This window comes from Oncorhynchus clarkii, chromosome 17 (genome assembly GCF_045791955.1).
Source record: "Oncorhynchus clarkii lewisi isolate Uvic-CL-2024 chromosome 17, UVic_Ocla_1.0, whole genome shotgun sequence".
NCBI classification, from domain to species: domain Eukaryota; kingdom Metazoa; phylum Chordata; class Actinopteri; order Salmoniformes; family Salmonidae; genus Oncorhynchus; species Oncorhynchus clarkii.
In genome coordinates this window covers 72029003-72054351 of record NC_092163.1, presented here as the reverse complement: position 1 = coordinate 72054351, position 25349 = coordinate 72029003, and the positions used below count along the sequence as shown (strand labels likewise).

At 41.5% G+C, this 25349-nt stretch overlaps 2 protein-coding genes across 2 annotated transcripts; both read left to right on the top strand.

Annotated features, from left to right (window-relative positions):
* Positions 1-2606: 2606 nt before the first annotated feature.
* On the top strand, positions 2607-8776 carry LOC139371376 (cysteine and glycine-rich protein 1-like). The gene is made up of 6 exons (XM_071111740.1): positions 2607-2830; positions 4857-4966; positions 6810-6978; positions 7336-7465; positions 7697-7790; positions 8103-8776. The coding sequence occupies exons 2-6, from the start codon at positions 4858-4860 to the stop codon at positions 8177-8179; spliced, it is 579 nt and encodes a 192-aa protein (XP_070967841.1). The 5' UTR covers positions 2607-2830; position 4857; the 3' UTR covers positions 8180-8776.
* Positions 8777-19511: 10735 nt separating this feature from the next.
* On the top strand, positions 19512-24844 carry LOC139371380 (troponin I, slow skeletal muscle-like). Its single transcript, XM_071111746.1, has 5 exons — positions 19512-19574; positions 19677-19808; positions 19903-19992; positions 21356-21532; positions 24374-24844. The coding sequence occupies exons 1-5, from the start codon at positions 19566-19568 to the stop codon at positions 24476-24478; spliced, it is 513 nt and encodes a 170-aa protein (XP_070967847.1). The 5' UTR covers positions 19512-19565; the 3' UTR covers positions 24479-24844.
* Positions 24845-25349: the final 505 nt, after the last annotated feature.

Genomic DNA, 25349 nt, shown 5'->3' with positions numbered 1-25349 from the left:
GGCAAAGGGTCGCAAAGTTCAAGGGGGCCGAATACTTTCGCAAGGCACTGTATGACAACAACTGACAAGACACAGAGAAAGTGACAGAAGAGGGCAAATGGAGAGAGAACTGAGGTGGGTTGAGCACACAGAGGACTGTATCACTTCAAGCTACTCTTTAGATTCTAATTCATTGTATTTATTTTCACAAATTATAAGTGATGCAGATGCAGGAATGTCCACATGCAGGAATGCCCCAAATTGCGGTCCGTAATCACATTATTGGTATTGGTACACTGTGTTGTTTGGTTTGAGCCTCATGTATAAAATGAGCTAATAAATTGTTGGTTAGAGTACTCACAGGTATGTTGAAAGGGGGTTTACCTGGTATATGGTCTGCTGTAGGCGTATGGTTGTGATTGTTTTTATTGAGGTATTGTGCCTGTGTCTTTTTAAATAATTAGATTATGGTGGGCCACTGACATTGGTATGCTCAAGGGGCGGACTGGCCATCTGGCATTTCGGGCAATTGCAATTATCTGGCTAACACTGAGTACCTCAAGTGAAAAAATGGGCCAATGTGTTAGGGGGCTTTCATATCAAATTGGTTTGAAGACGTATTTCCCAACTCTGGAGTGTTTATGCTTCTTGATAATAATAGAGGGATTTAATGTGAACATTTTTCTCCAATAACCAAATCACTTGCATGAACAGATAGTTTTGTTTAGGCATTTAGTTTGTTTGACATTTGGCCATTTAAAAGCAACTGGACAAAACATTTTTTCTAAAATACAACTGTGTGAAACGCCTTTAGAAATGCCAAGGCCGATTTTTGGCCCCAGTCCGGCCCTGGTATGCTCAAAGGTGTGCCTGTGCTATGCCTGTGTTTAGACAGGCAGCCCAACAATTATGACCTTTTTTTTCACAAATTGGTCTTTGTTCCAATCAGATCTGATGTGACAGTTCAAAAGACCCCAAAAAATCTGAATCGGGCTGCCTGTCTTAAACGCATGCTATGGGAGAGGTGACTATATTTTGCACAGGCTGGTGTCTGAGTTTGCTCATTGGGAGGCTGGACAGAGCCAGGAAGACACTACCTGTTAGTTATATTGTCAGGAATGCCTGCTTAGGGTTTTCAGTGTTTCTACATTCTTTTTGTTAATATTTGTAAATATTTTTGCCAATTTTGCTTAATTTTGTATCACCTTTTATTTCAGCCACCTTCACATCAATTTCCCTCCTTTCAGTTTGCCTCCTACTGTGTCATGCATGCCCTTTTCACCGAGCAATTGAATCAATGTAACTTCTCTCTCGCTCTCTAAAAATGTCTCTCTCATAGCACGTTTGTCCCAACAACCATATTTAGGCTAGGTAACATTATTTATCTTCGTGCTCCAAAATTCCCAAATAATTGTAGGCTTACTTTTAAACTTGAGCTTCACCTAATAGCCCCGCCCCTGGAGAAAGTGAGTAATCCTTTCAGCAAACATGCCTGCAGTCTGCAATCATCATAACAAACACCTTGTAAGGCAGTGGCCAGCACTCAGCACTTCACTGACTGGAGAACTCCACAAACCAATCTAGTACTGCAGAAGCTGTTTTATCTTCAAGCCATAACATACTATGTTTTGCTTTGCATATCATAGCTCGCTCTTGGTAAGAAGAAGTCTTTACAACATGAGTCTCACATGCTGCCTGGGAAAATCATATTGGCTGTGTTATACCTCAGTAAATGTTACCAGACCATTGTGGATGTGACTGATTGGAGGTTATTGGATTTGAAGAAGATACAGTAGTTAGGTAATTTAATGGTGCTGCTACCCATCACAGGAAGAGGGCAGTAAAACCAGATTGTAGAAGGAGGCTGTCTTGGCTTCACTGGCCTGCTGGTCTAGATGATGTCTAATCTCCTCTTTCCATCATACCATCCCCTTTCCTTCCCTCTCTTTCTGCCTCTTTCCCTCTCTCTCTTGCCTCGTTTACACCTTGCCCAAACGTGACTTTCGTGATCTAATCAATAAGGTTTGACGTGCCTACACCCATTATTAAAATGTGTCTTATCCGTCAGCTGTGTCCTCATTGTGAGCAGATTATCTGATGCCTCCCTGTACGCAAATTATTTGACAGACATTCTTTCAAAATAATATGAATGTATTTATTTTAAGACTATTACTGATGCCATAAGTCAATAGTGCTTACTCTCAATGATTTTAGAGGCCATGATAATGATTTAAATGGTTTGACAATCCAAGTCTGTTTACACTTGATTGATATCCAGACACAATGCTTGCCTGACTACCTCTGGAGTTAGTCAGGAAGTCACAATCAGACCACAATGAGTCTTTTAATCATTTACTCCTGTCTAAAAATGTGGGCACAATCAGAATGTAGACAAGATCAGGACAAAGGGCTGCATGTCAGCACCATATATAAACGGGGCTTCTCTCTCTCTCTCTCTCACTCTCTATCTCTCTCTCTCTCTCTCTCTCTCTCTCTCTCTCTCTCTCTCTCTCTCTCTATCATACTCTCTCTCTTTCTTTCTCTCAGCCTCTCTCTAACCCTGTTTCTGCATCTCTCTACCTCTCCCCATCTCTCTCACAAACCTGCTTATCTCTCATGTCTCTTCCTCTTTTCCTTCATCCTCTCTTTCTCCTCCCGCTCTCCGTGTCTCTCTTTTAGTCTACGTGTGTATCCAGCAGACTCCTCCTCCCTCAGTCCCAGCCTGGCTTCTTTCTCTGCTGCTGTCTTAGACTGAAGCCTGTCCTGAACTCGTCTGAGCTCCACTCATCAGAGATCACTTAACGACCAGGAAGTGTCTGCCAGGCCACACAGACACACAAAAAAACAACAGGTAAGATGGGACCATCTTCAACAACTACAAGCTACTGTAACCACTGCTTTCATGATGTATAGAATACAGTTACAGTCCACAGATAACATATTCAAAACTTTTATTCCTATCCGGGACTGCACATTCTTCTGCTTTTTCACTTTCAAAGCCTGAAGTGTGGGTGTGTGAGCAGGGAGTGTATTCTGAAACTTTTTCAGACTGCTGAGTTTCTGCCAAGAATATAACTTTGACAACGGTATCTATGTGAGTTTGAAGGGTAGATCACATCTGTTGCTTTAAAAACTGAATTTTAAGGGTTCTATTTCCTGAGAATCTGCAGGAAAGAAGTCTCAGAACTCAGGATGTGATATGATGAGTAACTTTCGTGTAGAGTACTGTACTGTATGTACAATACCGATGTAAGATCTTAATTTGATCACACTATAGTTGCTGAGAATATTTCTGCACAGCAGGAAATGCAAAAGTGTAGTGTATTCAAGGTTTTTCACTTAAATATTTCAGACTTGATTTACCCTAATGACAAATGTACCATTAATTAATTATAATCCACATAATATTTTACATTTCCTATTGCTGCAGGATCACTTTCCTGCTGTAGCAAACTGTCTCAAATTAGGATACTACATCTGTATGTCGCAAGACCAGCTTCCTATTTAATGTGTTGATCAAAATGATCTCTGTTTCTCAGTACTCAAGTTTCACTTTTAACCTCTTACTTCTACCCCCTCCTTTTTCGAACATTCTGTTAAAAATCGCGCAACTTTTCAGCGTCCTGCTACTTTTCTACAGGAAAACTGATGTTGCAATAAATGATCTTGTTATTGTGGTAACCAGTCGATTAGTGTGATAGAGGTGATGTCGGATAATGCTCTAATACTAAATTGTCAAATGCAGTTGTTTACAATAGACATTTTTCATCATTTTAATTGTTCTATTGCATTAATCCCTGTTGTCTAATGCCTGCCCGGGTCAGGGACTGTCTAAGGCCATGAAGTGGCTACTAACATGGTGGTGTAATTAAAAAAATGAAATGCAGACCATTTCCTGTTTACCCAAATGGCAGATTAGAGCCTGTATGTGTGACATCATAGGATTCATATTTCAACAAGATGGAGTCGAGTACAATACACTCAACAGCTATTTATTATTTAAATTCAGCAGTCGTTCTCTATTTAAAGCACAGGAGGTTGGTGGCACCTTATTTGGGAAGGACAGGCTTGCGGTAATGGCTGGAACAGAATTGGTGGAATGGTGTCAAATACATCAAACCCATGGTTTCCATGTGTTTGATTCAGTTCCATTTGCTCCGTTCTGGCCATTATTATGAGCCGTCCTCCCTTCAGCTGATACAATGAGTGTTCTGTATGAGTGGCCTGGAACCTCCCTAGCAGTTGTTAAACATCAGGAGGAACTTTGTATTTCCTGATAAAAGATAATAAAGTACTGTAGTCAAGCCCTGCAGCAGTTTTGACTCAGAAGGAGTACGCTATAAAAAATAGAGTAGCACAATCAATATTTATGCGCCCAGTAATTTATTGGGTAAATCACCAAGGTTTATTGTGAAGATGCTGAAACCTTGGTGATTTACTCAATAAATTACTGGGAGTTTGACACATGTGCTCCCTCTCTGGCCTATAGGTCATCAGACTGCTTTTTATTTAACTCAGAGGAGTTCATTTTCTGAGTAAATTCCTAAGATACTACACATTTAGAAAGGGTGGATAATGGATAACCAGGCTCTGTTGTGTAAATACTGTATGTTCACTCATTTGAAGAGTTCTTGATCACCTGACCAGAAAAGCCCTGGGCCCTAGGTACAGTTTTTTTTAGTACACACAGTTTTTTTTGTGGTCAAATCACAAGGTCTGTAGGTCTCCTCCCATCCAATGCGTGCCAGGGACTGTAGATATAGACTTAATTTCTATGTAAGGGTCTATTCCCATTGAGTGAGTGTCAAAACACAGGAAGTACAAACCTGCTGCTCTTCTTCTATGTATGGAACTAAGTCTCCACTGTGACTCCGCAGGATGCCTTTGGGAGGAGGAAATAAGTGCGGCTGCTGCCGGAAGACGGTGTACTTTGCTGAGGAAGTGCAGTGTGAAGGGAAATTTTTCCACAAGTGCTGCTTTCTGTGCAGTAAGTGAACGGAGTGAGGTCCTCCCGTTCTTTCATAAACCACACTGACTACCAATGCACCAATTACTCTGAGCTGATATTCAGAGCTCAGGCTGGAATGTGAATTATTCTGGTACCGAGAGAGGAAGCAGAGCATCCAAACATTCTCGGTTCTCATTTGTGTGCCCTTATTTGGAGAGAGAGAAATGGATGTGTCACAGGCCTTGTAGCCCTTCTATGGGAGAAAAGGTACACAGCATGTGTTTGTGTGAGCTAACGAGGCTCATCTCTCACCCACAGAGTCAGAAGATCAAAGGTTAACTAACACAGACTGTGGTGGTCACAGTGTCATTTCAATGTCATAAAAGGACTGAAACATTAAACTGCAAGGTCTGTTAACCTACAAAATGACCTAAGATTGTTAGTGTTGCACTGTAGTGTCTAAACTGCTGGTGTTGCTGCCGATATGGCACAGCATTGACCACTTTAAGGCCAAGCACAGTCCAAAACTTGATTTACCTGTGTTTTAAATATATTTGGAATAAAAAGCTGTTTGAAATGACCACCTGCCATTTCTGCTTGTTATGGTGGGATGGAGTTTCATTCTGCCTAGTTACATCACCAGGTGGTAAATTAGTTATGTAACCGTTATTTAATGACAGCTTAGCAGGGAACAGTTGGTTAACTGCCTTATTCAGGGGCAGAACAACAGATTTTTACCTCTTCAGCTTTCGGTGACTGGCCCACCGCTCTAACCACTTGGCTGCCTGTCTCCCCAGGAAAAGATAAACGGTTGAGTTTCATGTAATTTGAAACCTTACAAACACACTGTCAGAAATTATTCAGGTTGTTAGTAAATTATACTTGAAAATATATTTATATTGACATAAAAATGTAGTTGTTATCTTTTCTTGAATATAATTAGTACTTTACTTGTCCAACCAACCCCCCCACCCCCAAAAAATGTATTCAATATAAGATAAAAGTGTAATCTAAACAACTATGTGTGTTTTAAAACAACTAGAAGGACAATTGTTTAACTTACTAAATTTTCATATTTCCCATAAATGTAAGAATTTGTTCTGTTATCAGAGGATTGTGGGTATTTTTTACTTTACGATACTTTTACACAATGTTGTAAGCATGTTTTGAAGAACGAAAACCACATTTATATATTAGTATCAAAAATGTGTTGTGCTATGAGGTTTAATGGATCATGAAAGGATATAAAAACCATTGAACAAATTGACGTTCAATGATGAGACCACCCATTCTCACAATTAGTAAGATCATGCGTTCCACTCTTGACAGAGCCAAGTACATCAAGCTACAATGTTTGCAGCTTTATCTCCAGTTAGTGCTTGTTGGAATGAGCACCGCGCTCAACAATTCCTGCTAAAGTGGATAGAAATGTCAAGCTATGAAATACATAAAGCCTTGTTTAACACTAAGACACGATCAATGAAAGTAACTAATCAACTAATATGTATTCAGACATTCATCGCGGTACCTATAGATGCATGTTAGCACTAATGCTAATGCTAAAAATGATTTGCAAGTCTTCTTCTCATAATGCACTGATTGTACTTAAAGGAAGATTTATTTGTTTTATTTTTTTATTTCACCTTTAACCTGGTAGGCTAGTTGAGAACAAATTCTCATTTACAACTGCGACCTGGCCAAGATAAAGCAAAGCAGTGTGAACAGACAACAACACAGAGTTACACATGGAGATAGTTCGTACATGATAGTGATTTGCTTTGTTATCCAACTGATCTTGTGTTCTTTCTGTCATAGTTTGAACCCTGTTCATTGCTGCTCTAAGCTATATTTCTAATTATATTACCTACTACTCTACTCTTAGTGGCATGTAAGAAGAACCTGGACAGCACAACAGTGACCTGTCATGTGGATGAGATCTACTGCAAGTCCTGCTACGGCAAGAAGTATGGGCCAAAAGGCTATGGCTTTGGCGGAGGAGCAGGCACCCTGAGCATGGACACGGGGGCACATCTTGGAATCAGACCTGAAGAGTAAGGAAGGAATCTCAGAGAGTTTAATATTGTATACACTCTATACGAGGGGTGTATTCATTACGTCAATTCTGTTGTAAAACGTTTCTTAAGCAAAAGCAAATGGAATGAGACTGGAAGGGACCTGCCTGAATTTGTCCAATAGAAACTCTTGTTTTGGTAGTGTTTGGATTAATGATTACACCCCAGGGCTTTCACTGCTGATGTTCATCCTTCCCTTCTAATCAGACCTGGGAAACCAGGTGAGTGGAATCTGGTCAGTGACATAGGTCTACCAGGGAAAAAACAGCAGTACTTACAGACATCAAAGCCTGAATATGTAGAGTAATCATAACAAACCTGTCTTGTCATCCACAGGCCAGCAGCCCACTGTCCCACCAACAACCCCAACGCCTCCAAGTTGGCCACCAAGTTTGGCAGTTCAGACGTGTGCCCGCGCTGTGCCAAGGCTGTGTACTCTGCCGAGAAGGTGCTCGGAGGTGGAAATGTAAGTCTGAGTTTTGGGATAATCAGGTTGTTTTGAGAGGAAGTAGCTCATAATCTTGCCAACTCAAAACCCTGCTTCTACTAAACATTGTATACCGTATGTAAAAGTACTAAATGACTACATGTATCTTTTGGCTTTAGAGTTCATGTCAACTGAAATAGATGCAGGGGGATTTGCTGTCTGTGTTCTCATACAGAACAACACTTACTTCTCCGTATCTCTCTCCGTCAGTCCTGGCACAAGAGCTGCTTCCGCTGTGCCAAATGCGGCAAGGGGCTGGAGTCAACCACTGTGGCCGACAAAGATGGAGAAATCTACTGCAAAGGTGTGTATACTCTATTCATGTAAAACAAATGTGTACAATAAATAGCAAAGACACAATTGCCTAAATGCATTCAATTAAAGTGTCGAGTTAACATGAGAATTGCACATACTGTAGTGTATGTAAATACTCTGTTTTAGAATTATTGATAAACACATGTGTAGACAACTCGTGGATTGCCTAGCTAAATGAATTCACCAAAACGGAATGTAAATATACTGGAGAAAAAGCTAAACTTTAGCATCTGTTATAAATGTACATGCCTTTGTATGTAAATACATTCTTATATAAAGTTCATCACCTTTTCATCCACAGCATGTTATGCCAAATCCTTTGGTCCCAAGGGCTTTGGGTTCGGCCAGGGGGCAGGGGCTCTGGCACATGCTCAGTAGAGCTATGGCCTCCTCTGATAGACACCTAGACATTTGGACTGCAAATCCCAGGATTCCCAAATCAACCTCTATTTAATACTGCCATTTCACTACTGCTTCAGTCACAGAGGCTCAACAGCAACACACAGTGCACAGCTTACCTAAATGCTTATCTTGCCAGAAGAGTAAGTTGCTGATGTTTTCTATCTAAGCTCTGGTATTGATGAGGTTAATTCTCTGCATGAGAAATGTTTCCTAACCACTATGAGAAAGAAAAAAAGGACTCATTAGCCTGTTAATTTTGACCTAATAAAATCCATTCACAAGAGCGTTCCTTTTAGAATTTTGAATGTACACAAAGTGAATCAGATATGTACAGTCAGATAGACACACCCTGGTTTTGTAGAGTTGTTTGGCTGTTGGCGAGTTTACTTAACAGAGCAAATTATCAGCGGCAGAATGAAAGAACAAAGTCATCATGTACAATTATTGTCCAAGGCTATAAATTCTGTAGAAAACTGGCACTGATATTATCCTATGATATTTACAACACAGTGGATGTGCTGTATCAAAAACTGTGCACATTTAAACACCAAATAAAAAACGAATAGAAAAAAACATTGTATTTAATTAAATTATGGTAATGTGAGGAAATGATGTGTTTGAGACATGACAACAGCACATTTGGAAACAAACTAACAAACTAGTTGCAGGGGTGCAACTTTGGTTTTAGAAGTGGGGGGACGACATAATATATCTATTTTATTTTTATCCACATGGATAAACACTCCAAACAGCCGACGCAACCATGCATGGTCCTAATGCACAGCCCTGGTACTGCCCTCTCCCCGGGGTTGGCACACTGGGCAGCTGGAATGGGGCTATGGGTAGGACTGGCAGGTGGCCAATCTGTCTTTTGTATTTCCATACAAAACTATGCCATGCACACGCCATCTTATCTAAACGGCCAGTAGGTGGCGTGTGACCTGGCTACTGGGATGTTAATTAGTGTTTGTATACAAAATGCTGCTCACACACATGCTGGTATGGAATCAGGAAGCAACCGTGAGGAGAGTCAACCAGGTAGTAGTGTTTTTACAGTATCCAAAATTATTCTGTATTTGATTTGATTTTTGTTAGTTACTAGATCTATTTTCACCAACTGCAGAATGCCACAAGAGGGCATTAGAGAATTCCATTGGTTCAAGAAAAAAAACAATTTGGAAACAATGTTGCTGTTTCAGTTTTACAGCTGAACAGCAGGTCTTGCATCTCACGCTGAACTCTCCCATCCATACTGACAGAGTTAGATACAATAGCAAAAAAAATATTAACTGATCCTCCTGCCATAGATAAGGGGGAATTAACTGATCCTGCAGCCATATATAAGTGGGAATTAACTGATCCTGCTGCCATTTATAAGTGGGAAGTAACTGATCCTCCTGCCATAGATAAGTGGGAATTAACTGATCCTGCAGCCATATATAAGTGGGAATTAACTGATCCTCCTGCCATTTATAAGTGGGAAGTAACTGATCCTCCTGCCATAGATAAGTGGGAATTAACTGATCCTGCTGCCATATATAAGTGTGAATAAACTGATCCTCCTGCCATATGTAAGTGGGAATTAACTGATCCTCCTGCCATATGTATATGGCAGTAAATGGGAATTAACTGATCATGCTGCCATATATAAGTGGGAATTAACTGATCCTCCTGCCATTTATAGGTGGGAATTAACTGATCCTGTTGCATATATAAGTGGGAATAAACTGATCCTCCTGCCATATGTAAGTGGGAATTAACTGATCCTCCTGCCATATGTAAATGGCAGTAAATGGGAATTAACTGATCATGCTGCCATATATAAGTGGGAATTAACTGATCCTCCTGCCATATATAAGTGGGAATTAACTGATCCTCCTGCCATTTATAGGTGGGAATTAACTGATCCTCCTGCCATTTATAGGTGGGAATTAACTGATCCTGCTGCCATTTATAAGTGGGAATAAACTGATCCTCCTGCCATATGTAAGGGGGAATTAACTGAACCTCCTGCCATATATATATAGTGAATGGGAACTAACTGATCCACCTTTCATATATAAGATAAGTGGGAATTAACTGATCCTGCTGCCATATATACGTGAGAATTAACTGATCCTGCTGCCATATGTAAGTGGGAATTAACTGATCCTCCTGCCACATATAAGTGGGAATTAACTGATCCTCCTGCCATTTATAAGTGGGAATTAACTGATCCTTCTGACATATATAACTGATCATGCTGCCATTTACAAGTGGGGATTAAAATGAACTGTCATGCCATTCATCAGTAGTTCTCAAGTGTCACATCACAACTGACAATCTTCCTATTGTACCAACAGGCAACCATAAACGTGATATACTTGCTTGGGTAAAACTTTATTTGTTTAGTCCACATGTCAAACTCATTACACTGAGTTCCGAGTGTCTCCGGGTATTCGCTCCTCCCTTGTACTTGATTGATGAATTAAGATCACTAATTAGAAAGGAACTCCCCTCACCTGGTTGTCTAGGTTGAAAGGAAAAACCAAAAACCTGCAGACACTCGGCCCTCCGTTGAATGGTTTTGACACCTCTTGTATTGCCCAACTGCAGGTGCTCTACAGCAAAGTTTTCCAACCCTGTTCCTGGAGCGCTACCATCCTGTAGGTTTTCAATCCAACCCTGTTCCTGGAGCGCTACCATCCTGTAGGTTTTCAATCCAACCCTGTTCCTGGAGCGCTACCATCCTGTAGGTTTTCAATCCAACCCTGTTCCTGGAGCGCTACCATCCTGTAGGTTTTCAATCCAACCCTGTTCCTGGAGCACTACCATCCTGTAGGTTTTCAATCCAACCCTGTTCCTGGAGCGCTACCATCCTGTAGGTTTTCAATCCAACCCTGTTCCTGGAGCGCTACCATCCTGTAGGTTTTCAATCCAACCCTGTTTATGGAGCACTACCATCCTGTAGGTTTTCAATCCAACCCTGTTCCTGGAGCGCTACCATCCTGTAGGTTTTCAATCCAACCCTGTTCCTGGAGCGCTTCCATCCTGTAGGTTTTCAATCCAACCCTGTTCCTGGAGCGCTACCATCCTGTAGGTTTTCAATCCAACCCTGTTCCTGGAGCGCTACCATCCTGTAGGTTTTCAATCCAACCCTAATCTAGCACACCTGATTCTAATAATTAGCTGGTTGATGAGCTGTTGAATTGAAAACTTCAGGAGGGTAGCTCTCTAGGAACAGGTTTGGATTGAAAACCTTCAGGAGGTTCTCTCTCCAGGAACAGGGTTAGAGAGCCCTGCTCTACAGACTATCAGTAACATTTCAACTAACTATCTACTAAACCTAGCCCTAACCTTAACCCTAATCCAAACCCTAAACTTAACCCTTACCCTAAGCCTTTTTATTTTATTTTATTTCACCTTTATTTAACCATGTAGGCTAGTTGAGAACAAGTTCTCATTTGCAACTGCGACCTGGCCAAGATAAAGCATAGCAATTCGACACATACAACAACACAGAGTTACACATGGAATAAACAGAACATACAGTCAATAATACAGTTGAACAAAAGAAAACAAAAAGTCTATATACAGTGAGTGCAAATGAGGTAACATTAACCTTTTACCCTAACCCTTATTTTAAACCTAACCGTAAGCAGTTGCTTATCAACAGATAGTTTGTTGATAGTATGACCATCTGTAGCGCATATCTGAAGAGCATCTACAGATGGACTATCCGGACTATCCACATAAAGTGTGACCCTTGCTTCTTATCTGCACAAATAAAACAAAAATGGAGCAAAAAAAGGTTGATCTGAGCACTCAGACAGTACAACCATTATCAAGCACCCAAGCTAACATACAGAACAGAAGAGAGTGCTCTGAAATCGGCTTAGATCAGCGGAGTGAATTTACAAACGCACCCATAGTTGACATGGTGACACTACAGTCCAGAATGTCAGCACCTGTTTCATATGGCAGGGTGGGCCAGTGACAACAGGCCTAGTTCGTTATTGACTCTGGACAGTAACCATGGGGGGCATCATGGTTTAGAATTTGGTTCATGAGAACAAGAGCTCAACTGTGAATTGAACCACAGCAATGGCCACTGAATCAAATGGCAAGATATAGTGGTGTGGTGTTAGAGAATATACCTGTCCAAACAAGCATTTTATGATTTAAACAGAGGCTATATTAACTCGTATAAACATCTTTAGACTTAAGACGTTGAAGACTGTCATTAATGGCCTCCTCACAGTTTTAATTTACTTCAATTGACCATGCCATTCTATTCAAAACTACTCTCAGTTGAATTATAATTCTGTCTCAGAATCCCAGCAGGGCCAAGCACAAACCAGTCCAATCTGATTTACTCAATTAAGTACCTTGGGGATTTATTGTCCTTGTGAAGCACACACACCCACACACATGCATGCTTGCACACATGCACACGGACACGACCACACACACAAACAAGCACATGCATGCAATAACCCGATCAAAGAGTAGCAGGATCAGATGGTGGTACAGTCCCTTGCTATTGTGTGGTGGATATGATCGCATTCCTTTAATCAACTTCAGGGCTTAACATTGTCTGCAGTTCATTTTCTAATCAGGCCATGGGGGGGTTGCTGTTCTCAGGGGGCAGTGCCTGTCTGTAAAATCTCTCTCATTACCAGCCAACAGAGAACACAGCAACCAGTGCTTAATTTGAGCCTCTCATTTTCGGACTGTATCGTTCCGGAACCCATTTGCCAGGATCTGGTACCTCATGTGGCATGAAAAATAATTGTCACTGTTTGCAATGTAAAAATTATAGTAAAGGCAATCAGAGTTTATTCATGTTGACTCCTCTGTAATGCTCTGCCCCTTAAATAACGTCATGTGATTTATTTTTTGTTGGGCCGGCCCAGGTTCACGGTTTGTGCAACATTGTAGCCTATATAGACCAATGAGTGGCCATTGCTGTGGTGAGAGAGAAAAGCGTGCCATTCTATGATCTCGCTCTATCTGCTCTGATGTACAAGAGCCTGCAACTCTCTCTCTCTCTCTCTCTCTCTATCTGCTCTGATGTACAAGAGCCTGCAACTCTCTCTATCTGCTCTGATGTACAAGAGCCTGCAACTCTCTCTCTCTCTCTATATGCTCTGATGTACAAGAGCCTGCAACTCTCATCTCTCTCTCTCTCTATCTGCTCTGATGTACAAGAGCCTGCAACTCTCTCTCTCTCTCTCTCTCTCTCTCTCTCTCTCTCTCTCTCTCTCTCTCTCTCTCTCTCTCTCTCTCTCTCTCTCTCTCTCTCTCTATCTGCTCTGATGTACAAGAGCCTGCAACTCTCTCTCTCTCTCTATCTGCTCTGATGTACAAGAGCCTGCAACTCTCTCTCTCTCTATCTGCTCTGATGTACAAGAGCCTGCAACTCTCATCTCTCTCTCTATCTGCTCTGATGTACAAGAGCCTGCAACTCTCTCTCTCTATCTGCTCTGATGTACAAGACCCTGCAACTCTCTCTCTCTCTCTCTCTCTCTCTCTCTCTGCAACTCTCATCTCTCCAGCGTTGAACTTCATAATGTATTTCCTTATAGTCATAGCCACAAGAAGAGTGCTGGAGGTGCTGCAGCACCTCTGATTAATTGAAATACTTTTGCTACAGTTATATAATTACAGCTGTCTGTTCAGAAATAAATGAAATAATTCAGAATACTATACCAGGAGTAGGCCAATAATTTAGCCACAGAGAATCAATAGTTTATAGCCAAGCTGTGGATTGTGTGTAGCCCAATCACAAGGCATTCCTACATTCGGGAACACGTTGCAAATCTGTCAGTGAACAGCGTGAAGCCAAAATAGGCCTTTGGAATATTTCAAATACAATAGCGTGAAAACACAGGTTGGAAAGCAATGTCTCCTGCTGAAAGGAGAAGACTCTTATCTGTCTGCTGTAGGCTACCAAGTTATCAACTTCCAAATAGGCCTATTGAGGGAACAGCAATGTAAAACAAGAGAGAGATACGTTTTTGGTACTGGCGCATCGGCCAATTGCTGGTGAGGGAGCTGCACATCGTTGGGTGAGTCAGTGAAACTGGAAAGCTTTTTTAGAACTATAATTTCCTCCTCATATTGTTCAATATGTGTCCTAACACGCACCTAGAACCGGGCTACTGATGTATTCAAGACAAGGTCATTTTTATTCATCTCAGATTGTCAGTTTGTCAGTGTCAAAGTATCCTGTCATTTCGATCATTTGTGAGGTATTAAAAAATATTCTGCTAAAGTCTGCATCATCTAAAATGATGTAGAAGTGTATGAAATGCATTTATAAAAGACCAACATTTTCCCAGACACTAGGCTACAATTTTTTTTCCCCCATGTGTGCAACTTCTGCAAGCGCCTCTACTGTTCTATGCCTGTACTCAAAAGTGGTGATAACGCATGCAATACTTTATTATAAAGGTGATTTGTTTTTCTGATTTCTGGTACATCAGCAGGTCACCACCCTCCCTGGCTCATTTTTTGTTCCGGCACCTCCCAATTTACAAATGAAGCACTGACAGCAGCCAAACTGCCTGAAAACCCTCTCTCATTACCAGCCAACGGAGAACACAGCAACCAAACTGCCAGCAGAATCTCTCTCATTACAAGCCAACAGAGAACACAGTAACCAAACTGCCAGCAGAATCTCTCTCATTTCCAGCCAAGAGAGGACACAGTAACCAAACTGCCTGCAGAATCTCTCTCATTACCAGCCAAGAGAGAACACAGCAACCAAACTGCCTGCAGAATCTCTCTAATTTCCAGCCAAGAGAGAACACAGTAATCAAACTGCCAGCAGAATCTCTCTCATTTCCAGCCAAGAGAGAACACAGCAACCAAACTGCCAGCAGAATCTCTCTCATTTCCAGCCAAGAGAGAACAAAGTAACCAAACTGCCAGCAGAATCTCTCTCATTACCAGCCAAGAGAGAACACAGTAACCAAACTGCCAGCAGAATCTCTCTCATTACCAGCCAAGAGAGAACACAGTAACCAAACTGCAAGCAAAATCTCTCTCATTTCCAGCCAAGAGAGAACACAGTAGCCAAACTGCCAGCAGAATCTCTCTCATTTCCAGCCAAGAGAGAACACAGTAAGCAAACTGCCGGCAGAATCTCTCTCATTTCCAGCCAAGGGAGAACACAGCAACCAAACTGCCAGCAGAATCTCTCTCATTACCAGCCAAGAGAGAACACAGTAACCAAACTGCAAGCAAAATCTCTCTCATTTCCAGCCAAGAGAGAACACAGTAGCCAAACTGCCAGCAGAATCTCTCTCATTTCCAGCCAAGAGAGAACACAGTAAGCAAACTGCCGGCAGAATCTCTCTCATTTCCAGCCAAGGGAGAACACAGCAACCAAACTGCCAGCAGAATCTCTCTCATTACCAGCCAAGAGAGAACACAGTAACCAAACTGACAGCAGAATCTCTCTCATTACCAGCCAAGAGAGAACACAGTAACCAAACTGCCAGCAGAATCTCTCATTTCCAGCCAAGAGAGAACACAGTAGCCAAACTGCCAGCAGAATCTCTCTCATTACCAGCCAAGAGAGAACACAGCAACCAAACTACCAGCAGAATCTCTCTCATTTCCAGCCAACAGAGAACATAGCAACCAAACTGCCTGCAGAGCCAACCTATTGGATCACTTAGCAAAGCTCCATCATATGGTCTGAAGAGAATAGAATATAGAGATATGTTTATTTGAACAACTTCCTTGACATACTTTTCATTGCTGGCTTGTCAGTCACCGTGACTGAGATAAGATAACAATGTCCAACCCCCAACATCCCTAACCAAAAGGTAGGACTGGAAAGTTCAGCATTATAAGCAGTGGATAGGAGAGACCAGCCCTAGGGTATGTTCTATTCTGAGGTCCCAGTGACGGGCAGGAAGGACAATGGGAGACAGCTAAATACTCTGGTGCATTCTCCTTCCCAGCACTCTGAGCCTCTACGGAACATCTCCCTCAGCACAGGAAGGTAAGACAGGACTCCTCTCTCATTCTGATATTGAGGAGACAATACTTTTCTGTATTCTTTGAATTTGAGGTTCAGGTATAATTGCAGAACATTATTAATTGTTTTATCATAATTATCTGTGTATTTCAGTATGTAGAAAATCGGCATTTATTGAGTAATTTACTATTTATTTTACTTTTTAGATTTTAGACAAATTACATAAGGGCAAAATTAAACTGTAAATCAGAAGCAAATCTAAAGAAATCACATTTTAAGGATAGGCCTATTAGAAAAATCTGTAATTAAAATATATTTTTTCCTTATTTTCCTTTTACAATTCATTTGTTTGGGAAATTTATTTTTGACTTTCAGGTTTCCAACTGATTTGAGTTTTCCAATTGATCTTTTGTTCCAATTAATTGTATATTCTTTGTGGGATTTGACTGTGACATTAAACATATGACTCAGACAATAAATTCCAACAGAATTAAAGAAGTTGTACAGGCTTTTAATGTTTAACAGTTATTTCCATAACCTCTAAGTATTCCACATTGTTTCATATTACTAATAATTCAAACTGGGTTCCCATCTAAACTGGACACTGCGACATTCCTCATGGAATTGGAATTCTAAAAAAGAACCTCTTAATCCCAACCTCCTGGTCCCTTTAAGGAGAAGGCAGCCTGACAGGTCTATTTGTGGAGCGTTATCCAGTGGAAATGAGCAGGAGAAAGCTGGGATTGTTATCTGTCTGGAATAGTTACCACGCCAGAGACGATGAACGCCTCTCCCTCTGTCTGCCATCACTTTATTTTCTGGGGGAGAGCCATTGTCAGCAGAAGGGGGATGGGCTACGGTCTCCAGGCTCCAGACCACAGACTCCATACACCAGGCTCCATAACCCAGGCTCCAGACACCAGGCTCCATAACCCAGGCTCCAGGCCAGAGGGTGAGCCGTAGTAGTAGGGTCTGGTTAAGTAAACCACTTGGAGCCCTGAGTGACCACTTTTAACCTGTTGATAATGTACTGGAGTAGGTGGAGAATATCAAACCATCATAATATACTGTAGTTGGTGGAGAGTAACAACCATGATAATGTTATGTAGTTAGTGGAGAATAAAAACCATGATAATATGCTGTAGAAGGGGGTGTATAACAGCCGTGATGATGTGGGCTTGGGCTTTTTTATCTAGCCTGTGTAGCCTCGTTTCACTGCCAAAAATAAAATTAAACCATCTGGTGTTCAGCGAAATAACAACAATGTCAAATACAGGTAGCTTAGTCAAATAATTAACATCCAATCACATTAACCGTTACTCTCTGGCGAGAATTCCACTAATGGTCTGTATGTAGCCAAACGTAGCTGCTGCTCATTCCGTTTGCTCGAAAATTGATAAAAATGGTTAAAAAAAGGCCCATGTTCATAGAGGCACATACCAGCCCTACTGGTAGTACTGCTATTACCAACAGTACTGCACCTGTCGACAACACAAGTTGTTCTGCTTCCATTTGTTGTTAGCCCAGCTATCATGGACACTGACAGTTGTGAATCTGATGCAGCCGAGGAGCTACTGACCCCTGACCCGGAAAGCACCGAACAGACAGGGACATTGGACCATCGAAGAGGCGCAAATATAATGAGAACTACATTGTTTTGGGGTTCACTTATATTAGGAGTAGTGCCTTTCCTCAGCCACAGTGTGTTATATGTGCAAATGTACTATCTCACAACTCAATGAAACCTTCACTCTTCTGCAGACATTTAGAAACGAAACATGCCAATTAGAAAAATAATCCACAGGAGTTTGAGCGAGAATTAAGACGACTTTCGAGTAGTAAGACATGTATAAAAGCAACAGATAATATTAATAAGAAGGGGCTAGAAGTGTCTTATATGGTGAGCTACCGAGCGACCATGTAACGCTATTACAACATACAGAAGTGCGCTGGTTATCAAGGGGCAAAGTATTGTCATGTTTTTTTTTTAAATTGAGAAACGAGCTTAAAGTTCTCTTTGCTGAGCATAATTTTCACTTGTCTGAATGCTTGCATGATGACGAGTTTCTCACACGACTGGGTGAGGTTTTTTCTCGCCTTTCTCTATTCAATGTGCAGGACAAAATTGAGGCTATGATTAAGAAGTTGGAGCTCTTCTCTGTCTGCATTAACAAGGACAACACACAGGTCTTTCCATCATTGTATGGTTTTCTGTGTGCAAATGAACTCAAGCTTATCCATTTGATGCCCTGCCTCCAGTCCACTCACCGATATTTGAATAAGAGAGCCTCAATCTAAATTGCAACAAACTGTCCTGTGAAAATGTTATTTAATCAGAAGCCACTGCCAGGGATAGGGCTGCGGTCAGAGTATCCCGCCTTGGCAAATTGGGCTGTTAAGACACTGATGCCCTTTGCAACCACATACCCATGTGAGAGTGGATTCTAAGCCCTCACAAGCATGAAAACTAAATTCAGGCAGGTGTGTGAAAAATGATTTAAGACAGACTCTCTCCAATACAACCCAACATTGCAGAGTTATGGGCATCCTTTCAAGCACACTCTTCTCATTAACCTGTGGTGAGTTACTCACAATTTTTGATGAACAAATAAGGTTTTATATGTAAGATGGCTAAATAAAGAGCACAATTATTGATTATTATATTATTATTATATTATTATTTGTGCCCTGGTCCTATAAGAGCTATTTGTCACTTCCCACGAGCCGGGATGTGACAAAAACTCACATTCAATGTTATGTTTAATAAATATATCTTATAGTGTGTGCGTGTGGCAGGCTTACAATGGTGGCAACAAAAAAAAACATTTGAGAGTGTGCTGACCCTGGTGCTAGAGGGGGTACAGCTGACCCTGGTGCTAGAGGGGGTATGCAGCTGGAGGTTGAATGTTTGAAGGGGTACGGGACTATAAAACGTTTGGGAACCACTGCTGTAGATTTGTGGTCTCTGTCACTTCAGAAACAATACGTTTTATTTTTGTCTTCTAGGGGAATCTACATTGCCAAGATGCCGGATCAAGTGTAAGTATATCAGGTTTCCGTTTTCTTTTCCAGCAGTCCCCTTTAAGAGAAGGGTCAGACATCACATGGCAGTTATCATAAGAAACACTAGCAATGGCTGCCTGATAAATTCTGTCTGCCACATTAGGAAGCATTCCAGATACTTTATCTCTAATGCAAAATGATGTTTACACTAAAATGTGTTTTTTCTTTACAGACAAGAGGTAAGAGCTCTAATTGTATTACATAAATGCTGATCAACTCTGGTAAATTGAGACATACTGTCAATCATAATTTGACTATAACTAAATTAATCAAATTGGTTTAATATTTTTGAAGCAAAAGTCGAAGATCTCTGCCTCCCGTAAGCTCATGCTAAAGGTGAGTCTATAGCCACACTATGACTACAGCAATAACACTTGACTGTTTGACAACTACCTATCATATGTGGCAATACATTTTCAAACTTAAATGTATTTTCAGAGCTTAATGGTGGCCAAGGCGAAGGAGGAGATCGAGCAGGAGACAGTGGATAAAGAGGAGGAGAAGGAGAGGTATCTGGCTGAGAGAGCTCCTCCCTTGCAGACTGGTGGCATGTCCTTTGCTGAGCTCCAGGTACTCCCATCCATACATATGTTCAATAAACCTGTTGACTGTTTATGATCCTGGGTGCTGGGTAGGTCATTGCTGATTCTAATTTCCCCAACAGGAGTTATGTCAGGAGTTACATGCTAAGGTTGATGTGGTGGATGAGGAGCGATACGACATTGAAGTCAAAGTCATGCACAACACCAGAGAGGTAACGTAGCCTACATGGTGCTGCCTGAATCATACACTACATGACCAAAAGTATGTGGACACCAGCTCGTCGAATATCTCATTCCAACATCATGGGCTTTAATATGGAGTTGCCCCCCCCCCCCCCCCCCCCCCCCCCCCCCCCTTTGCTGCTATAACAGCCTCCACTCTTCTGGGAAGGCTTTACACTAGATATTGGAACATTGCTGAGGGGACTGGCTTCCATTCAGCCACAAGAGCATTAGTTAGCTCGGGCACTGATGTTGGACGATTAGGCCTGGCCCTCAGTCTGTGTTCCAATTCATCCCAAAGGTGTTCGATGGGGTTGAGGTCAGGGCTCAGGCCAGTCAAGTTCTTCCACATCAATCTTGACATACCATTTCTGTATTGACCTCGCTTTGTGCACGGGCATTGTCATTCTGAAACAGGAAAGGGCTTTTCCCAAACTGTTGCCACAAGGTTGTAAGCCCAGTATTATCTTAAATGTCATTCATTGTATGCTGTAGATTTCCTTTCAATGGAACTAAAGGGCCTAGCCCAAACCATTAAAACAGCCCCAGACCATTCTTCCTCCACTCAACTTTACAGTTGTAACTATGCATTCAGGCAGGTGGAGTTCACCTGGCAACCCTGATTCATTCGTCGTACTGCCAGATGGTGAAGCGTGATTCATCACTCCAGAGAACGCATTTCCACTGCTCCAGAGTCCAATGGCGGCGAGCTTTACACCACTCCAGCCTACACTTGGCATTGCGCATGGTGATCTTAGGCTTGTGTGTGGCTGCTCAGCTATGGAAACCCATTTCATGAAGGTCCGGACCAACAGCTGTTGTGCTGATGTTGCTTCCAGAGGCAGTTTGGAACTCAGTAGTGAGTGTTGCAACCGAGGACAGACAATTATCCACTGTGTTCTCGGGGACCTTCAATGCTTCAGACATTTTTTGCTACCCTTCCCCCAGATCTGTGCCTTGACACAATCCTGTCTCGGAGCTCTACGGACAATTCCTTCGACCGCATGGCTTGGTTTTTCATCTGACATGCACTGTAAACTGTGGGACCTTATATAGAAAGGTGTACCTTTCCAAATCATGTTCAATCAATTTAAATTACCACAGGTGGACTCCATTCAAGTTGTAGAAACATTTCAAGGATGATCAATTGAAACAGAATGCACCTGAGTTCAATTTCGTGTCTCATAGCAAAGGGTCTGAATACTTATGTAAATAAGAAATAAATTGCAGAGATTGCACAAAAAAGTCTGATACTTATTTCCATTGTGGTCGCAGATGCCTGTTGTGTATCCCATAAAGATTGAAGCAACTTTAGTTTTATCTCTATGATTGTCCACCTCCTCTGTCCCACAGATCAAGGACCTGAACATCAAGGTTCTGGACCTGAGGGGGAAGTTCAAGCGGCCCAACTTGAGGAGGGTGAGGGTCTCTGCTGATGCCATCCTGCGCTCCCTTCTGGGCTCCAAACACAAGGTCTCCATGGACCTCCGGACAAACCTGAAGTCAGTTAAGAAGGAGGACACAGAGAAGGTATGTTTTGTTTGCCGTGGTATAGTTAGTGGGTCCTCATCAGACCAAAGGTAGCAAGCAATAGTGCTGCTCAGTCCTGCTCCTCTCCTCTCTACCTGACTTTCCCTCACAGTCCCTTCAGTTTCCCTTAAATCATGCAAGTTTGGCTCGCAACTGAGTTTTCAGTGTTTATTTTAAAGAAGTGATCTTTGTGTGTACTAATGTGTGCTGGTGAACTATAGAATAAAACTATGGATTTGGAACATCTGACTGGTTCTTGCCAGACCGCTTGTAGTGGGGTTTGACCAAAGATAATGATAATCACAATCTCTACAGCACCTGCTGTCTAGAGAGTTGAAAACAGCTGGTCTGGGACAAGGTAGCACATCCAGTGAACAGGTCAGGATTCCATAGCCGCAGGCAGAACAGTTGAAACTGGAGCAGCAGCACGACCAGGTGGACTGGGGACAGCAAGGAGTCATCAGGCCAGGTAGCCCTGAGGCATGGTCCTAGGGCTTAGGTCCTCCAAGAGAGAGAGAATTAGAGCATTCTTAAATTCACACAGGACACCAGATAAGACAGGAGAAATACTCCAGATACAACAGACTGACCCTAGGCCCCCGACATAAACTATTGCAGCATAAGTACTGGAGGCTGAGACACGAGGGGTCGGAATACACTGCGGCCCGTCCGACGATACCCCCGGACAGGGCCAAACAGGCAGGATATATCCCCACCCACTTCGCCAAAGCACAGCCCCCGCACCACTAGAGGGATACCTTCAACCACTAACTTACTATCCTGAGACAAGGCCGAGTATAGCCCATGAAGATCTCCCCGATGGCATGAATCTGAAGGGGGGGGCACCAACCCGGACAGGAAGACCACGTCAGTGACTCAACCCACTCAAGTGACGCACCCCTCCTAGGGACAGCATGGAAGAGCACCCGTAAGCCAGTGATTTTGATAAAATGTTGATAAAAATATATTTTTTTACGTTCAAACGGCTCTCCTGTAGAGTCGTGACTTGCGACATAAGCCTAGTTTCCTGAATCGGGTCACATATTTCCATAAGATATATTGTGGTGGCTGTAAAAAAAATATAGACTTTCCTGCTTCTCTCCTCCTCCGAAGTTTCCCTTATAGTCCCTTCAGATTCCATTAAATCCTGTTAGTTTGGCTGTTCAGCCTACCTTAGTTATCCCTCACCCATCATGGCCCTGCCATTCCCAACCAATCAGAACACTTGGAAATGAGCATCTGGACACCGCACCCGTCAACTCAGGTCAGAGTGTTATCGTCATCTGAAGGGAGAACACACATTTTCTGAGGACTTTTTATTGTTGTCAGTAACAACAATGTCTGAATGTTTTGCATGAATATAAATGTAAGTTGCAGGGGGGTTTATTGGTGGGTCTACATGCTGTGTAATAATAGGTAATTACCACTAATTACTTAAAGGTATTTTGATGAAATATTCTACTGTATGGCTGTAACTATTCTTTAATGTCATTCTTTAATGCCAATACTGCATTGTGTATTATTTATCGTATGTGGTGTTATTCTGTACTGCCATCAGTGTTGTTATTACATTGGTTGCACAAGTTATTTTACAGAAGTTGTTTAATTGTTGCATTGGGAAACATAGTACTTTGCATGAAAACGCTACAGCAACATGTTCCATAGTGGCCTTTATTTAAGGTGTTTTATTGGTAAACATAGTACTTTGCATGAAAACGCTACAGCAACATGTTCCATAGTGGCCTTTATTTAAGGTGTTTTATTGGTAAACATAGTACTTTGCATGAAAACGCTACAGCAACATGTTCCATAGTGGCCTTTATTTGAGGTGTTTTATTGGTAAACATAGTATTTTGCATGAACACGCTACAGCAACATGTTCCATAGTGGCCTTTATTAAGGTGTTTTATTGCTCTGGCCATGGGCGAGCATCCAGAGTCATCCCAGACACTACTGATTTGATTTGATTTTCTTGAAGCTTGCTCATGCGCAAACTAATTTACGACCCTGTGGGGGCAGATCAGATAAGATCTCATCCCTGGAGATTCTCACAACAGGCTGCAGAGAGAGTGCCATACATTTTTTCCCTTCTCAAGCCAAGCAATTAGTTCCTCTCTTTCCAAGAGGTGAATGTTTAGTTTTATGTTTATATTGACGCTGTGTTTATAGCCCTTCGTGCATTACCATTTGCCATTTATTCATGTAAATATATATTGCATAGTTAACTAATACTGTTTACATGTGTGCATATCTTTGCCTTATACAACCACAAAAAATAAGATTCCAAGTCATTTGCATTATTACACACAAAGAACTACCTTAAATAGAAGCAGCTGTGTGCATGTGTGTGTGTGTGCATGTGTGCATGTGTGTGTGTGTGCACGTGTGTGTGTATGTGTGTGTGCACGTGTGTGTGTATGTGTGTGTGCACGTGTGTGTGTGTGTGTGTGTGTGTGTGTGGTGGTGACTATCAAGAGAGTAATGGGCCTCAACATGGTGTTCTAACCGGACAACACTGTAGTGAGCAGAACCTAAACAATCACCATAAGTTAATAATGGGTAAGGTCATTCACAGTCGATCACTCTGACGAGTTCCTGCTAGACGTTTTTACAAATAGTTTGATGCAACAATGACTTTGGTTGTTGTTTTTTTAATAATATACTGTCTGGAGTTTTGTTTGGAGTTTTGTTTAAATTGTCAGGTCAACGTTTCCCTGAGTCTGTACATAAATGACACGATCTAACAGTTTGTTTTTGTACCTTGAAGCTGACCAGTCGTAGGGCTGACAAACTGAAATCCTACTGTCATGATAGTGACTGCCATTGTCTGTGTGCCTGCAGGAGAAGACAGTAGAGGTCAGTGACTGGAGGAAGAATGTGGAGGCCATGTCTGGCATGGAGGGCAGAAAGAAGATGTTTGACGCAGCCAAAGGCCCCGCTCCATAGACACAGAAGAGAATACTAAACATTTGGTTACCTTGTTTCGTGTTTCTTTCATTTTTATTAGTCCCGGACATTCAAAATGTACGAATGGTTGTCCTTTTTATCTCTTGTGAGTGTATCTACTTTGTCTTTCAGTGCCATTAATACAACTGTTTTATTCTTAGTTCAGCATGGTTAATACAGCACAAGCTGTAGGCTAATCACAATTTTATGTTATTTTGTTATGGGTGAAAAAGGGCATGAAGACAATTTCTGCTCCTTACTGATAATATTGGCCTGAGAATAAATTATAAAGTAAGGTAAGCCAGCTTTACTTTACAGCTGAAGATGCTTTAGATGTTTTGCTTGCTGTACATTCATCGTGGCATATCCTTCTACTACAATAATAAACATATTATTATTTATGCAAATGTATTCTTTAGTTCATCCGACTATTGTGGTTAGCGTTCAACACCAAATGATAACTGTAAAGTATCTACTAGAGTGCATACCATTCACACAACTACACTCTCCTGATGGTGTCCTTATGAAAGTAACAACCAGTTCAGAAAGAAAACATTCTTGGGAACCTGTGGGTAAATTACGATTGTCTTGAAATGACTGACGTAAAAAAATATAACTAAATATTTCAAGACCTTACTCCAATCATCAGAAAGCAATACTTTAGGACATTATACATACATTATACATACATTATACATGCATTATACATACATTATACATGCATTATACATACATTATACATACATTATACATGGATTATACATACATTATACATGCATTATACATACATTGTACATACATTATACATGCATTATACATACATTATACACGCATTATACATACATTATACATACATTATACATACATTATA